Source organism: Phoxinus phoxinus, assembly GCF_949152265.1.
Source record: "Phoxinus phoxinus genome assembly, chromosome: 5".
Classification (NCBI taxonomy): domain Eukaryota; kingdom Metazoa; phylum Chordata; class Actinopteri; order Cypriniformes; family Leuciscidae; genus Phoxinus; species Phoxinus phoxinus.
Genome location: NC_136880.1, coordinates 3,367,380 through 3,385,449, shown reverse-complemented (window position 1 = coordinate 3,385,449; position 18,070 = coordinate 3,367,380). Strand labels below are relative to the sequence as shown.

The window sequence follows — 18,070 nt, the reverse complement described above, 5'->3', positions numbered from 1 at the left end:
CGTTGCTGGAACGTTAGCATAACGTTGCTGGAACATTAGCATAACGTTGCTGGAACATTAGCATAACGTTGCTGGAACATTATCTTAAGGTTAGCATAACGTTGCTGGAACATTAGCATAACGTTGCTGGAACATTATATTAAGGTTAGCATAACGTTGCTGGAACATTATCTTAAGGTTAGCATAACGTTGCTGGAACGTTATATTAAGGTTAGCATAACATTGCTGGAATGTTAGCATAACGTTGCTGTAATGTTAGCATAATGTTGCTGGAACATTATCTTAAGGTTAGCATAACGTTGCTGGAATGTTATATTAAGGTTAGCATAACGTTGCTAGAATGTTAGCATAACGTTGCTGGAACATTCTTAAGGTTAGCATAACGTTCATGGAACGTTATTTTAAGGTTAGCATAACGGTCATGGAACGTTATCTTAAGGTTAGCATAATGTTGTCGGAACGTTCGCATAACATTGCTGGAACATTGGCATAACGTTGCTGGAACATTATCTTAAGGTAAGCATAACGTTCCTGCAACGTTTTCCCCCAAAATGTTATTAACAATACAACATTCAAAGAACATTAAAATGTCCACTGTCTTTCATGTGAAAATGTTATTTTAAGGTTAGAAAAACAATTCTGCACCATTTGTTCAACTTAATTTTTTTATTAAAACAACCATGTGAATTATAAGCGCACTTTTACATCACATCAAAAAGTAGAACATTTCATATGATTATCATACATTTTAAACGCTACATAATAGCTTAAAAAAACAACTACAAATATTTTCATGTAAACATTTAAATGAAATGAAAACTGTGTTTAAGGGTTAGTTCACCAAAAAATTATGTCAGTAATTACTCATGTTATTCCAACCCCGTAAGACTTCCGTTCATCTTCAGAACACAAATTAAGATATTTTCGATGAAACCTGAGAGAACAGCACCAGTGATCGTTCCAATCACACAGAACGAGCAGTGATCTGCGTTTTATGTTGGCTGCTAGGCAAACACAGAAACAGCTGTCCTGTCAGTCAAGTAAACGTCAAATCAGCCTTTTATTAACTTTGTTTACTTTCTGTTAACATTACGATTCCTGAAGTCGTTAAGCTCCTGGTAACCCGCGAGAGCACCACAAGTCTATCCTCCATCATCACACTCTCCGGCGTTCAAAGCAACTGTAGCTTTCATCACTACAACGGAAGACCCGCCTCTCCATTCATTCAATTGGACAGTGGAAAAAACACTTTTACCGCTCGGAGTTGATGGCCATGGACCAGATTTTCGCCTCGTTTAGGGAACCAATCACAGAACGGGGAGGGAGCAGCAAGACGATGACGACATGCGACACAACTAAGCAGTTTGTTTATATCTATGGATTCAACATGGCAGCAGACGCGATTCACGCGAAGCTACCTTTTGATGCAGCCTTAGATATTGTTCTAAGTAGTTTAGAACGCAAGTTTATTTTGAAAAAAGAGCAGCTTTTGGCGTCTCTACATACGTCGTCTGGTATAATGGAAACGATTGGCTATGAGCTACGTACAGGCGCATTTGATAGACATTCTTAGCACCCAATAAACGGCGCCGGGCATTCGTAAACCACGCCTCAAATACGAGAAAATGCACATGTGGTTCCCAGACCCAAGTCTCAACGAGAATTGGGTCTGGCGTTAGCCAGGCTAGATCGGCCCCTAAATCAGCTTAAAATAACGCATTTATCGATTACATTGTTTCGCCACAAGGTGGCAACAAGTGACAAAATGTATTTGTTATTGAATCATTTATTAAAGAGAATGTAGTAGTATGATGCTTTTGAAATAAGTCAGAAAGGCGTTTGCTGTTCTCTTCTCAGGCGCTCGTGTTCTCAGCGCCGCCCGTCAAAATAAAAGTCCCGCTTCCAAAACGTCGGCCAATCAGAAAAACTAATCGGCCAACGCCGATATTTGAAAAATGCCTTATATCGGCCGATATATCAGCCTGGGCGATATATCGGTCGACCACTAATCGCCCCAGCCCTAGAGTTCACGAGATCAGCGAGAACTGAGAAGATGACGCAGATGGGTCTCGATGTAGTGCGGCACTTTTGTTAACTCACTCAAGAGGCCCACAAAAATGATTGTCGTTGCTTGATAAACTTAAGGTTGAGCCACTGTAGTCACTTGGACTATTTTAACATGTCTTTACTAACTTTCTGGGCCGGCAGAATGAAATTGCCTAGAAGCCTATGGAGGAGTGAGCCAGCTCTCATATTTCATCAAAATATCTTAATTTGTGTTCTGAAGATGAACGGAAGTCTTAAAGGGATAGTTCACACAAAAATGAAAACTGTCAGTAATTACTCACCCTCATGTTGTTTCAACCCCGTAAGACTTTCCTTCATCTTCGGAACACAAATTAAGATATTTTTGATGAAATCTGAGCGCTGTCTCACTCCTCCATAGGCTTCTTGAGGGATTGAAACTTGCCGGCCCAGAATAGTTATTAAAGGTGCAATGTGTAATATTTCTGAGGATCTATTGACAGAAATGCAATATAAGATCCATAACTATGTTTTCAGTGGTGTATAAAGACCTTACTTAATGAACCGTTATGTTTTGAGTCATTTATATCTACATAACCGCAGGCACCCCCTTCTATGAAGCTCGACATATTGTGACGTCATGTTTCTACCGTAGCCGACAGCGAACAAACAGCGCTACAGAGCGTTTCGTCACTAACTTGAATGAGAAGCTGCAGAAATCACATATTATTTAGGACAAGAGCCAACGGAGGGTAAATCTAAAAATCACGGGTCAACATCGGTGTGGCTTTTCACTGATGGAAGGGAAAAGCTTTCCCTTTCACTGAGGGAAAAAGGCTTTCAAAGCGACGCCGAAGTTGCCGTTTTCTGCTGGATAGGTAAGGTATTCCAACTTTAACATTGCAAATGAAAACTGTTGTTTCATAATGTTAGCATTACCTAGAAGCTAGCCATAGACACCGTGTGAAGTGACTTTTCCCTTGTCAGTGGTGTAAAATATGTAGGTATATTGTTTCATGTAACTTAGTTATTCTCCCTCCCTGTGTTATGGCTTTTCTATGTGGGGATAAATGTGCTGGTTACGTTCGTGAGACAATCAGCTGATTAGTACTATTGACTGTAAAACACTAACATTAGCCTACAGCATAACAGTTCATACTAGCCAGCTAAACTAATCTGTTAGAAAAAATTTGTAGTTGGATAGTTTCATGTGGTTCTTCTCCCTCGCTGTGTTGTGGGTTTGCTATGTGGGGAGAAATGTGCTGGTTACGTCGGCCACTGTAGCTTCTCCTTCCAGTTTGAGAAGGGAGGGATAGGCCGTAAGTGACTGGCTGTTTGCAATTCGCAAACCTCACCACTAGATGCCTCTAAAAATCACACACTGCACCTTTAAAGACATCGTTAAAATAGTCCAAGTGACTACAGTGGCTCAACCATATGTTTATCAAGCGACGAGAACACTTTTTGTGCGCAAAAAACAAACAAAACTAATGACTTTATTCCACTATTCATTATGTTCTCCGTGGGCCTAAGTGTGTTTACGTAGTATAACTGCACATAGTATATCTGTGTTGCACGTCACCACGTAGGCTCACCATTGGCCGACGCTGGTCATGTGTGTGATGCGTGTGACCTATGGAGGAGTGAGACAGCTGTCAGATTTCACGAAAGTCTTACGGGGTTGGAACAACATGAAGGTGAGTAATTACTGACAGAATATTCATTTTTGGGTGAACTATCCCTTAAATATAAGTAGTGTGGGTGTGCCAAACTAGCACTGTGGTCCAGTCTGTGGTCCAGTCTCTTCATGCCCCGTCTGTGGATAAAAAACAGATTGACTGATGTTACTAAAAATTGGTGAATTATTATTTCATAAACATTTGATAATAACAGTGTGGCTACTCCATAAATGTTAACCCTAAAGTTATTTAGACTGTGCTTTGAGTACTATAAATTTATATTAGTTTTTTCCCACTGCAAACACGTTTTCAAAACGATGTCACCCTTTTTCAAAACTCTACACACAATTCCCAAAACTGCACACACAAAATGCCTCACATCTCCTTCAAAATGTAACACTGCATTCAAAATGCCATAACCACATGACAGAATGAAGCATTTGCATCAAATGGCAAACACTTCTTTCATAATAGTACATTTTTGGATATACCATGTAAACACTGTTGTTCTATATCTAAAGCACTCTGGTCTTTCATAGGCTTATATCTTCACTTCAATACAATGTTCTACAGTGACAGTAATCTGCTGAGAGCGGGAACAAGTACACTAAACACCAATGCAATGTAGAAACATAACATGTTTTTTAGGCCAAACATTACTGTTGTATACAGTAGCATACAACACAACCATAAACATATGTGAACCAAAAGTATATTCTTTAGAATACAGTAAAGAACACAATTGTGTGTGTGGGGTCTCTGTCCATTGATGGCATCAATAGTTCAAAACAGGTAATCTGACCTTTGACCTATATGTGATTGGTTAGTGATTAGTAAAGCAAAGTGTTTTCACATGTGAGGAGTGTTTTTTTTCTCATGCAACAGTACATTCCACAACAACATGCTGGCACGCTGACAAAATTTTCGTCTTCGAGCATAGTACGGGGATAGTTTCTCTCACCTTAGAGCTCCAATTCAGAGGTCAATGCATCCAACGGTTGTCCTGTAATGGGATGATGTCTGTTTGGTATGCTTTGGCCTTGAGGGGGAAGAACTAGTAGAAGCTTGATGCTCCGCATCCGCCAGTTCAGACGCCCGTCCCATTGGAAGTCTCTGTGGGGAAAAAAACTGTAAACCACACAAGATTAAAATGTAGCTTACAAATGTTATACAATGGAAAGGTTCAATAACACATTGTAAAGGATTAGCTACACCTAAAAAATTAATGAACTTCCATCATTGAGGGGAAAATACGATAATGTGCATCAAAATTCTGTGTAACTTTACCTGCTAAACTTTTCTAATTTGTACTAATTTGCCATACTATGGAAGTAGTAATATAATACTTTCATTGTATGACAATAGCAGCATTGAGAAAGGTCTTCTTTGAAGCTATTATAATAAAATTATAAAAATGTATAAACCATGGGCTTGGCATTAACGTTAACCCTGGTCTTGTACTTGTCCTTTGGACAAATAAATCGTTCATTCACTTGTAAAAAAAAACAAAAAGTAGCTTGTCAAGGAATATATACATTTTTTGAAGTAAGGTTATTCATCTGTGTGTAACGTGTGTGTGTGCGCGCGCGCGCTGTATGCTTAACGTTAAATTAAAAGAGCACATTAATATGAAAACGGTGATTCAACTGACTTGGAATTAAAGTTAACTTACCTGTGAATTAAGCGGTTGCGTGACATTCATGTTAATACTAGGCATAAATGGCATTATAAAACCCCAATTTGCCCTCCTGTAGGGCATTCCGTCATGTAAAAACTACGAAATAACCGTCCAGTGAATACTTTTAAGTTTATTAATTTTAAGATAATTTAGTTTACTTCCATTCACATTGAAAAATTGCCACCAAAACCTTTACAAAATCGCTAATCAAGATTACAAGCCTAAAGCCTAAACTTAAGTTAATGTTAACGTTACAGCTAAAGTCTAACAGTTGAGATGCTAACGGACTTTTCCCGAAGACACTAAACCATTTCTATAAAGTAAATATTCAACGGAAGCGTGTTATTTACATGAAAGAATGTGTCAGAAACATTTTCATGTACTATTTGTGTAATTTTGGGGACTAAACTTACCTGAAATTAGCGAAACCAACAGTGAGAGACAGAGTTGCTGCTTGTCGTCAGTTGAGCTCCCCGCCCGTTTCCATGGTAACTCCAGTTCAAATCTGGTTCAAAAGCAACTCGAATTTTCAGTGCGCGCGCAAATTAAAATACGTAGAAGTCACGCAGCATTTACATGAAAGAAGAAATGGAGGGAATTATTTGATAATCAGATAAAATATCCTGAAATGTGAGGTTAACATTAAGTGTATAGACTCGTGGCCATCACCAAACTGTAAACGGAATAAGAATATGAAGCATTGAGTGTAAAACAATGTTTACAAAGTCATTTATAATAGGTTATAATAGGCTATAATATAATGTAATATAGTCTATAATATTATATAGCTTTATATAAATGGTTAACGTGGTGTATAAATAAAATTGCTAAACATTTATTAAAAACTAAACATGATAAGGCATGGATATATTTTATGAAATATACACAATATGTAGGCTACACAATTTACAGATGTAACATGAGGAACAAATTAAAAGGTTTATGTTCAATGTATTTTTTAAATAATATATGTTCAAAATGTATTTCAATATATTTAACAGAGCTTCACATAATGTGAATAGCATATCTATAAATTACAGGAAGGTCTGTCTGTCTGTCTGTCTGTATACTTTTAACCACATATCTCTCAAACCGTTAGTCCAATGGATTTCAAACTTGACAGGTTTCTTGCAACGGGCACGATTAAGTGCAGTGTCAAGTTTGACGTTGTTTGGATTAGAAATGCAAAAGATATCGCTAAATATATCGGCAAAAGAAGGTAATTGTTTAAAAATAAACATTCTGACATAAACACTCTGTCAGCTAAACATTTAGTCAGCTACACCGTTTACTTCTGAATATTGTATTTTATTCACAGCTTTTCTCGGAGTTCACTGTGTAGCTGCTCCCTGAATCGTGTAGTTAAATTTTCCATATTTATTGTATGTCATTATGTCAGTATCAGTATTTGCTTTCATGCACAAATAAAAATGTCACTGAACTTTTGCTGTGTGATTGTAATGAGCTTAACCCAACCCTAACCCTAACCCTAACCCTAACCCTAACCCTAACCGGCACTTTGCCATCAATTATAGTAACCTATTCGCACACTGTTTGCTCAAGCGTAGCGTTTTCTCTGAGTTACTGTGTGTAGCCTGCTGCCTGATTCGTCACGCTTATTCATTTGTGGATGTTAACTGAATCTGTAAGTCAGCTATGCTGTTTACATCTGAATATTATATGTACTTCTCTGGTGCGCTTAATGTTATCGCTACTGTGTAATAGTAGCTTATGCTATTAACCAACAAAACATATCATATTCAATGTGTTCACAATCTCTTTCACAGGCATCATTTGTAGCCTATACACAAACTGTTTTTGCTCAAGCGTATAGCGTTTTCTCTGAGTTCACTGTGTAGCCTGCTCCCTCAATCGTATAGTTCAATTTTCCACATTTATTTTATGTAATTATTTCAGGATCAGTATTTGCTTTCTACCATACACAAATAAAGATGTCACCGAACTTTTGCTGTGTAATTGTAACAATGAGCACTCAAACACACCAAAACAACAATTACTAAAAACACACACAAAAATTTATTTTGCAGAGGCATTTTGCACTAGTTAATATACAATTATTTATAGCGCTATAAGTGCTGGTTTATTGGGGTGGTGTTATAAACTACTGTGATGTTTAAAATGTTTATATGGATATAAAATCATACAAATCTAGTGATTGTAAACTAATGTTAAGAAGCACACATTTGTTAAGTGTAGCCTACTTAACATTATGAGAATGTTCAGCAAAAAACATGTTCCCAGAACGCTGTATGACAGCCTAAATATAACATTCATAAAATCATAAAATACTAATAACATTATAAGGACGTTCGGAGAACGTTGTTCTAAGAACGTTTTCAATTAACGTTATGAGAACGTTCATCAATCACGAAATAACGTCAAAAAGACGTTCCAAGAACGTTGTTCTAAGAATGTTTTCTATCAACGTTATGAGAACTTTCATCAATCACAAATAACGTCGAAAAGACGTTCCAAGAACGTTGTTCTAAGAACGTTTTATATCAACGTTATGAGAACTTTCATCAATCACAAATAACGTCGAAAAGACGTTCCAAGAACGTTGTTCTAAGAACGTTTTCTATCAACGTTATGAGAACTTTCATCAATCACAAATAACGTCGAAAAGACGTTCCAAGAACGTTGTTCTAAGAACGTTTTATATCAACGTTATGAGAACTTTCATCAATCACAAATAACGTCGAAAAGACGTTCCAAGAACGTTGTTCTAAGAACGTTTTCTATCAACGTTATGAGAACTTTCATCAATCACAAATAACGTCAAAAAGACGTTCCAAGAACGTTGTTCTAAGAACGTTTTATATCAACGTTATGAGAACTTTCATCAATCACAAATAACGTCGAAAAGACGTTCCAAGAACGTTGTTCCAAGAACGTTTTATATCAACATTATGAGAACTTTCATCAATCACAAATAACGTCAAAAAGACGTTCCAAGAACGTTGTTCTAAGAACGTTTTCTATCAACGTTATGAGAACTTTCATCAATCACGAAATAACGTCAAAAAGACGTTCCAAGAACGTTGTTCCAAGAACGTTTTATATCAACATTATGAGAACTTTCATCAATCACAAATAACGTCAAAAAGACGTTCCAAGAACGTTGTTCTAAGAACGTTTTCTATCAACGTTATGAGAACTTTCATCAATCACAAATAACGTCAAAAAGACGTTCCAAGAACGTTGTTCTAAGAACGTTTTATATCAACATTATGAGAACTTTCATCAATCACAAATAACGTCAAAAAGACGTTCCAAGAACTTTGGTTTTAGAACGTTTTCTATCAACGTTATGAGAACGTTCATCAATCACGAATTAACGTCAAAAAGACGTTCCAAGAACGTTGTTCCAAGAACGTTTTATATCAACGTTATGAGAACGTTCATCAATCACAGATAAAGTCAAAAAGATGTTCCAAGAACGTTGTTCCAAGAACGTTTTATATCAACATTATGAGAACTTTGATCAATCACAAATAACGTCAAAAAGACGTTCCGAGAACTTTGGTTTTAGAACGTTTTCTATCAACGTTATGAGAACGTTCATCAATCACAAAATAACGTCAAAAAGACGTTCCAAGAACGTTGTTCCAAGAACGTTTTATATCAATGTTATGAGAACGTTCATCAATCACAAATAACGTCAAAAAGACGTTCCAAGAACGTTGTTCCAAGAACGTTTTATATCAACAATATGAGAACGTTCATCAATTACGAAATAACGTCAAAAAGACGTTCCAAGAACGTTGTTCCAAGAACGTTTTATATCAACGTTATGAGAACGTTCATCAATCACAAATAACGTCAAAAAGACGTTCCGAGAACTTTGGTTTTAGAACGTTTTCAATCAACGTTATGAGAACGTTCATCAATCACAAATAACGTCAAAAAGACGTTCCAAGAACGTTGTTCCAAGAACGTTTTCAATCAACGTTATGAGAACGTTCATCAATCCCAAATAACGTCAAAAAGACGTTCCAAGAACGTTGTTCCAAGAACGTTTTATATCAACGTTATGAGAACTTTGATCAATCACAAATAACGTCAAAAAGACGTTCTAAGAACGTTGTTCTAAGAACGTTTTCTCTCAACGTTATGAGAACGTTAATAACGTTATATGAACGTTCCGAAAACATTATTTTAATAACGTTTTGTACTAACATTTACACAACTTTTAAAGAACGTTAGTGAATGTTCTGGGAACGTTCCCTGTTAGCTGGGGAAGCACATCAATATGCATGGGCGGTTCACGCCTACCTCGCATACAGCTTTCTTACACAAGACATGTCTTACAAATTTTAAATCAATATATTGTTTTATCTGAATGAGTATGCAGGATGATTTTGATTCAAATATTCTAGGCTACGTGATACAATTTTCAAAAGTCTTGTGAAGAAATAATCAGTATGGGTTTCATGACCTTATTTCAGTGACAATTATTTAAACAAAAAAAAAATCACAAACCACGCATAAACGTTATTATCTCAAAACTACAAACTTTCACATATTATTGTAGCAGAGTTTGTTCTGAATACAGTGTAATAAGACTTTAGCCATGAAAATGTCACAATTAACAGAAATAAGCTCAAATGTCAGTGTATGTCAGAACACCTCCAGGACCCAGAAAACACCTCAGACCCCAGAGGGTTAAAGGCCTTTCACTATAATTCTAAAAATGCATCCATTCACATGTACTTGTCTCTTTGACATAAAATCTTTAATGATTTAACCTAAGAAATTGTATTTGTTTTTAATATTTCAAGATTAAGGTAAATCGATGGCTGATGCAGATATGTTAGAGAGCAGGGTGGCCAATGGGTGATATATCATTAATTTAAAGATAGTAAAAAAGCATCCTTAACAATTGCTGAAATTAAATTTATAATTATTTTACTTAATTACTAAATTAGAAAGATATATTCAAAAAGATTATATGAAAAAAGAGAGATTTTGAACAATAAAAAACTTTTTTTTGTAGAAAAAACATCTTAAAATGTGTACATCAGATATGATACAACAGGCTTTTGATAAATGTTTATTTGTAAATCTCTTGATCTACATATTGCAGTAAAATAATATTACATTAAACTACAGAATTACTCATAGAAATAAACATTTAAAATATCTAATTACTGGGAGAAACAGAGGGACAACTAATATATGATGTGGTGATATATAAGTACTTTATTTAAGTAGCCTGTTTTATAAAAATCTCAATGTTTTATACTATAACCTTTCAGAATTTCATCTAACTTATTGGCAATATTAATAACATCTGTACCAAATTACATTATTTCCCCCCAGTTTGGATATATTAATAAAATGTGTCTTTTTTTCTTCCTCAATATGAGTATGCGCTAATATATATATATATATATATATATATTATTAATATTTTTTATATATATATATTTATATTTTATATATATTATATTCTATAAGTCATACAAATATGGTGTATTATATGATATAAAATACCATGTAAAAATGTTTGCATGTTTGTTTTGTATTTTGTCTTAAGGTTTGATAAACTGTCTACACACAAAAAAAGGCGCGATGTCAGGCTTTAAAGGTATAGGTTCATTTTTATGATGGGGAATCACTATAGAGTAATGTAGATAAATGCATTTTAGATGAGAGCTAAACATGACAAAATATATTAAAAGACTTACAGAGCTCTTCTGGAGGTTTTGATGACTGCCGATAATCTAATGAGACACTCGTCTGATTTCTTGAATTTCTGAAGCTCAAACTCCTCCAGCTCTTCCTCTGATGTCAACAACACAAAGGCCACAGCAGACCACTGGGCAGGTGAAAGGTCACCAGATGAGAGACTTCCTTTGCTAAGGTGGGTCTGAATCTCTTTCACCAGAGTTTGGTCGTTCAGTTCATTCAGACAGTAGAACAGATTGATGGATCTCTCTGCAGGAAGATCATCTTCTAATTTCTGCTTGATGTACTGAACTATTTCCTTGTTGCTCTGGTCATTGCCGTCTTGCTGTGTCAACAGACCTCGTAAGAGTCGTCGATTGGACGGGAGTGACAGACCGAGGAGGAAGCGAAGGAAAAGGTCCAGGTGTCCATTGTCACTCTCGAGCGTCTTGTCCACTGCAGTCTTGAGAAAATCAATCATGGTTTCATTTCTGTTTTCCGGTTCTGTAGACTCATGATCGAACACACTTGTCTTGTTGATGTCTAGAAACAGATGTGCATAAAGGGCCGCAATAAACTCTTGAATGCTCAAGTGAACAAAGCAGTACATGGTCCCAAGAACGATCCCTGTTTCCTCCTTAAAGATCTGGGTACACATGCCTGAGTACACTGATGCCTTATAGACGTCAAGACCACAGGCTTCCAGGTCTGTGTCATAGAAGATCAGGTTGCTTCTTTCCAGCTGATGAAATGCCAGTTTCCCCAGTGAAAGGATGGCGTCTTTATCCCAGCAAACATCTGGTGTGTATTCTCCATCATACTTTCGGCGGCTCTGCTGGATCTGAAAGCGGAGAAAGTGTGTGTACATTTGTGTCAGAGTCTTGGGAGTGTCTTCAGTGTTTGATTCCTGCAGTGTTTTAGAGATCTCATCAGCCTGAGTGTTTTTCACATCATCATTACTTTTCTCCTCCAGAATGTTCTGGAGAACAGTGGCTGAAATCCAGCAGAAGACGGGGATGTGGCACATGATGAAGAGACTCTTTGATTGTTTAATGTGATCTATGATTGTGTTGGCCTGATTCTGATCAGTGAATCTTTTTTTGAAGTACTCTTGCTTTTGTGCGTCGCTGAATCCTCGTATCTCTGTCAGCCGGTCGATGCAGTCAGGAGGAATCTTACTGGCAGCTGCTGGTCTGGTGGTGATCCAGATGAGAGCAGAAGGAAGCAGATTTCCCTTCATGAGGTTCGTTAGGAGAACATCCAGAGAGGCTGGTGACGATACATCACGCCACGTCTCATTACAATCAAACTTCAGAGGAAGGCGACATTCGTCCAGTCCATCAAGAATGAACAGCACTTTGAACTGATTCCTTCTTGTAAGGTTCAGTCCTTTTGTCTCTGGGAAAAATTGAGTTATAAGGTCCATCAAACTTAGTTTTTCTTTCTCCTTTAAGTTCATCTCTCTGAATGGAAGAGGAAATATGAAGCTGATATCTTGATTCTCTTTTCCTTCAGCCCAGTCAAGAACAAACTTTTGCACAGAGACTGATTTCCCGATGCCAGCGACTCCTTTTGTCAGTACAGTTCGGATCTCCTTGTTTTGTTCAGGGGCTTCAAACAAATTTGAGCATTCAACCGGTATCTCTTGTGCTTCATGACGCCTGGAAGCAACTTCAATCTGTCTCACCTCATGTTCAGTATTGACCTGTTCGCTGCCACCCTGAGTGATATAGAGATCTGTGTAGATGTTATTCAGAAGTGTGGAGTCACCTTGCTTTGCAATTCCTTCAAACACACATTGATACTTCTTCTTTAGGCCACATTTCAGCTGATGAACGAAGAACAGCTCATCTAAACACAGGAACAGAACATAGATAGTTTGAGTCTTCATTTTCTCTCCTACATTTATAAGAGACAATCTGACAGATGATCATGAGTCTCTCACCTTCTAGAGCATCAGCAGCTTCAACTTGCTTCATCTCTCTCAGGTAATGTAGTGTGAGATCAAGAGCTGATTCTTTGATACTGGATCTGTTCTCAATAAAGTCCTTCACAAAGTGTTGTGTGTTCTCTTTGTGTAATATTTTCTTTAACTTCTCCAGTTCATTCTTCAGAAATGTGATTATTTTGCTCTCCAGATCCTACAAACAAAAGTAAGAGAAATGACAGAATAACAAAATTTAAGCCAAATTGTACATCTACATTTGGTCAACACTTTATTCAATAATTATAATACATGTTCATAAAAAAAATCCAGTTAAAAGACTAACATGCTAACTAAGATGTGCAAAAATGTGTTTTAAAGGAAAAATAACTGATCAAGAAAAATGTAATTAAATGTCTTTATTCAATAACATATTTGTTTGTTAGAAATATTAAACATTTATAAAAATGTGTTTTCCTACCTGGAAGATCCCTAGAAGATTGTCTTTGAAATTCTCGTGGTTCCTGTGAGTCTGAACGTCTGAGTCTAATGTCTCACATTGAAGCCTGTAATCAAATTAGTAAAATAAAATACTAACTGATATTTTACAGAAAGAGAAATAAGCATTAGCTGTGAATACTCTGACAAATGTTTGATCTGAACATGTTTCATGATTGGTATTCACTGATACAACTTTTAAACACAGTCAACGTGTGACAAAAAAGTTAGTAACACAAAATACCTTTTATTAGATGATGGTGTTTTCTCACTGAAGTTTGGTGGATATCCATCTTTAGACCAGTCACACTTCAGAGACACAGAGCTGGACACATGTGAGCCTGATCTTACACTGATCACACAAAGAACAGAGAGAAAACACTAGCAAATAATAATCAAATGCAGTATAGCTGTGTATTTGTTCATTTATGACCATGGTTGGATGGATAAATTAAATTTTTAGTTGCATGATCTATTTTCCATAGTGAATTTATGCCTGTGTAATTGTGTTACTGGAATGAGTTTCATAAGGTTCCCAAGAATTGAGTTTTATTGTTATTTATTGTTTTATTCAGTCCAGTTCAATCACATAAAACACTGTGGACAAATAATGCTAATGTAATGTAAACACACAAAATACCTTTCATTAGATGATGGTGTTTTCTCACTGAAGTTTGGAGGTTCTCCTTTAGACCAGTCACTCTTCAGAGACACAGAGCTGGACACATGTGAGCCTGATCTTACACTGATCACACAAAGACCAGAGAGAGAGAACACACTTTAGTAAAGGAGGATCAACTGTGTGTGAAACACATCTGTGTCTTTATCTAATCCTCCACAGAAATACACACACTCACACAATTTACAGTTTTATAGTTAACCCTCATTTCATTTACTGGCTCACATTAGTTTAACAACTTCTTTAATATACATGAGTGAGATTAAACATGTTAAAAATACTTTAATTTCAGAGAAAATTCCAAGTGTTTGTTTATTGACAGAAATGGAGAGGAGAAATTAAGTGTATAGTCGTTTCCTAATGTCTGCCAATAATTTTATCATCTAAAAACTAAAGTAATTTATTTGGAATAATTCAACATCTAGAAGGTTATTAACAAATTATTAACTGTGATATTTTCTTTAGAGCAAACTGGGCTTTATAGACAATGTCAGTGTTAATTTAAGAAGTTTAAAATTGAAGTTGTGCAAAGCATTTGCAAATATAAAGCAATGCTTGAAGTTGTGTTATTGACAGGGAAACACAAAGTCCAGTGGAGTTTAAACTGCTAGTGTGAAACAGACGCAGTCTTACCTGTGTTTCTCTGAGAGACTCATCTGAGAGAGAGAGTCCTTTCCTCTTTCCTCTGACATACTGCAGCTAAACTGACCCTGGAAACTGACCAGCACTGCTTTCTGCAACACTCAATCCTTCAGCATCACCTGCAAATCACACCATTTTACACAGATGAACAACATCTTATCTAATGCGGAGTTATCATCAACAACAGCAAAAACAATGTATAAAATAAAGTGAGTTACAAACAAATATATTGCCACGTAAAATAACCGAATGGTCTTAATCATTTCTGATTGTTTAATGAGTTTAACTGACTCTAAATATGAATTAATTGGGGAACAGAAATTTACACTGTGCTGGGAAAACTGAACCCAATTTGTTATATTCTCTATTACAGTATAATATCATTTTACAATCATACTTAGGCTACCCAATCTTTATTAATTGTAGAATCATTTGTCATTTAGTCATTACTCGTTCACAATGGTGGTTGATTTTATTACTTTCAAATTATCCTAAAATAACTGATTGAGTAAAAGTAACCAGAATTATAATAGACATAATGTATAACTGTTTTCAATAAACCTTTCTCAATAAAACTTTTAGTGTTTTTACAAGATTCTTGTAATTTATGGCAGATTCTTCTGATCGGAGTAGCAGAAGAACAGCTTCTGTAACTTCACATTTAAATCACATATACAATATGAAGTTCCTAATGATAACAAATTACTTTAATGGAGAATGTATTAAACTTACTTGCAGTCTTGTCCACTAAGAAGTGAATTTATAAGTATTTTAAACTCATTTCCGCTTGTTGTCAGTCCGCGCGCGTCGTTCTCAGAATCTCTCGCTGGTCTCGATGGATTGTGGATTAAACACAGAAATGGCCGCGAGTGTTATTATATTTGATAGGCATTGTGCTAAATTGACATCTGTAGAAATGTTTTCTGGATCATAGATTAAATCAAATCCAGTGAGCAACAGGTTCAGGTGTTTACAGGTGTTGTTGCTTTCGTTTTCCTCTTCTTCGTGTGTTTTACAGGAGGGTTTGTAACAGCTGAACAGTTGCACACCGACACCTACTGCACTGGAGCGGGACATTATACCACATATATCTCTAAATCCTGTTTAAAACCTCTTAACTAGACATTTCAACAGTGCATCTGTTATATTCCCTGTTTCTGGATCATAAGATGCTGGATATTGTAAATGACTGACATCCTGAGGTTTGTTTTTTTATACATTTAATCCATAATTTGTTTGTTCACAATTAAACTCCACAGAGTAGCCTAAGCTACCTTTTAATTTAGGGCCCAACATTTTTTTATTTTTCTCTGAAGTTTGTTTTTTATTTATATTTGTCGGAACGGGTAAGAACGGGATGCACGGGTAAGTGAAGTAAAATGTTTTTGGACAACAGTGTTGTTACAGGACAGAAGGGACTGACACAAGGATGCAGGGGAATGTTATATTTATTGATCAACAGGTGAAAGGTCAGCAGTGCCGGTGAAGGACTGTAGTAGAGTTGATATCCAGATCATGAATAGAATCAGAATGACACAGTTACACTTGCAGAATGGAGATCGGAATAGAGATTCACTTGAATAGCGGAGACACAGGAGGATTCACCGGAGACTTGGATTAATGAGGAAGACTCGGAGGAATCTTCAGGGAGACTGGTAAGTAGAGTTGTAGTCCTCTGTAGAGATCTCAGCGTAAGCGTCTTGATCCAAACGATACCGGACAAAGACTGAGAGTGAAGGTGAGGTTTAAATGCTGGGGTTGATTTCAGTGCTGATAATGTGCAGGGGCCTGTTGCACAAAAGTAGAATTAAGACATCCAGGATAAATGACTCAGCTGAGCTCAATGAAGCCAAAACATGTGCATCCAGGCTTAATTGGTTGCACAAAGACCAAGCCAGGATGAGCAGACACGGATTCATTAAGCAAGGTAAACCAATCCTGGATAGGTGCGCGCTCACGGCTCACTCAAATAGACCCCGCCACAGATCACAGATTAACTGATTTACCATGGCAACTAGAGCCGCGTACTTTTCCCCGTCGGAAGCACAAATCCTCATGGAGGCATACGAGGAGGTAAAAGATATAATTAAGAAGAAAGGCAACACCGCCACAGTGATAAAGCAAAGAGAAAAAGCGTGGCAAAGTATTGCAGACCGCCTGAATGCGTAAGTAGTGCACAATTACACACTCACCGCTCCGCTGAAACATCACAATTACAATTCAAATATTTAATTCACATCTCCAAAAACGCATTTGTACTGTAATTATGAAACGGTTAAATTTTTAATTGAAATGCACTGCAGATATGAGTGAAATGATGTAAAGTAACTCCATCACACTGTATAAAGCTATGATAAATTATTATTAAAGCCTTACATTATTATTTAACGTTACTACGCTCAGTACGGTTTAATCTTAGCCGTTGTACTCTGCTTCTTATGTTGTCCACCGTTTTTTTTTTGTGTGTTTCTCCTGCTTTTATTAATGTAAAGCTGCTTCGACAGAATGAAACAATTGTGAAAAGTGCTATATAAATAAAATTTAATTGAATAAATAGATGAGCTATAATAATAATCACTTTAATTTATATAGCGCCTTTCAAAGGACCCAAGGTCGGTTGCTCACTGCACTGCAAAAATGTATTTCTTACTTAGTATTTATGTCTTGTTTTCAGTAAAAAAAAAATATCTAAAAAAAATCTTAAATATTTTCTTGAGCAAAATTACCTAGGAAAATAAGCAAAAAAATCTGCCAGTGAAACAAGAGAACTTTTCTAAAATTAAGTGTTTATGGAAAAAGTAAACTTATTTCAAGAGAATTTTTCTTATTATATTGACAGATTTTTTTATTTTTTTGCTTGTTTTAAGCACACATTCACTTAAAGTTTATATTTTTTGTCTAAACTATAAGGAAGGAGAGGGCCCCCAGAGTGCCACCACCCATGGACTGGGACAATCCGGCAATCTTCCCTGATGACGACAGTGGTTGGCTGCTGAGGGACCAATATGTGTTGAATTATTTTAGTTAGTATGTGTGCTTTCAATTTTGGTTAAATATGTCCTGCGGTGGCAGAGGAATTTGGGTTTTTTTGGGTTCGTTTTTTTACGAATTTGGCCTCTTATGATGTTTGTGCGGTATACTGTGTGTAATACAAGGCTGCAGGGAGGCTACTGCATCCATTCATTTGTCTGTTCAGTTGATGTGTATGGATTTGTCCTGCATTTATTTTAGTGTGCAGACATGCAGGGTGTGTT

The 18,070-nt window shown here is 36.4% G+C and overlaps 1 protein-coding gene and 1 long non-coding RNA gene across 3 annotated transcripts in view; both read right to left on the bottom strand.

Moving 5' to 3' along the window:
- Positions 1–16,092, bottom strand: part of LOC306998331 (NACHT, LRR and PYD domains-containing protein 12-like) — a gene marked incomplete at its 3' end in the record, with an annotated part of 43,752 nt that extends 27,660 nt beyond the window's left edge. The window contains exons 1-7 of the mRNA XM_079612296.1: positions 15,549–16,092; positions 14,808–14,935; positions 14,136–14,240; positions 13,740–13,847; positions 13,479–13,563; positions 13,019–13,214; positions 11,094–12,924 (exon numbers count right to left, since the gene is read on the bottom strand). Of these exons, the coding sequence (XP_079468422.1) occupies positions 11,094–12,924; positions 13,019–13,214; positions 13,479–13,563; positions 13,740–13,847; positions 14,136–14,240; positions 14,808–14,866 (2,384 nt within the window). The 5' untranslated portion in view covers positions 14,867–14,935; positions 15,549–16,092. The remainder of the gene's footprint in view (positions 1–11,093; positions 12,925–13,018; positions 13,215–13,478; positions 13,564–13,739; positions 13,848–14,135; positions 14,241–14,807; positions 14,936–15,548) is intronic.
- On the bottom strand, positions 663–5,888 carry LOC306998058. Of its 2 annotated transcripts, none has more exons than XR_013797499.1 (3): positions 5,796–5,888; positions 4,666–4,832; positions 663–3,841 (listed from the first exon to the last, which is right to left on the bottom strand). It is a non-coding gene; the product is annotated as an uncharacterized lncRNA (long non-coding RNA). The 2 variants fall into 2 exon arrangements; XR_013797500.1 differs by having other exon boundaries at positions 4,666–4,817; positions 5,796–5,865.
- Positions 16,093–18,070: the final 1,978 nt, after the last annotated feature.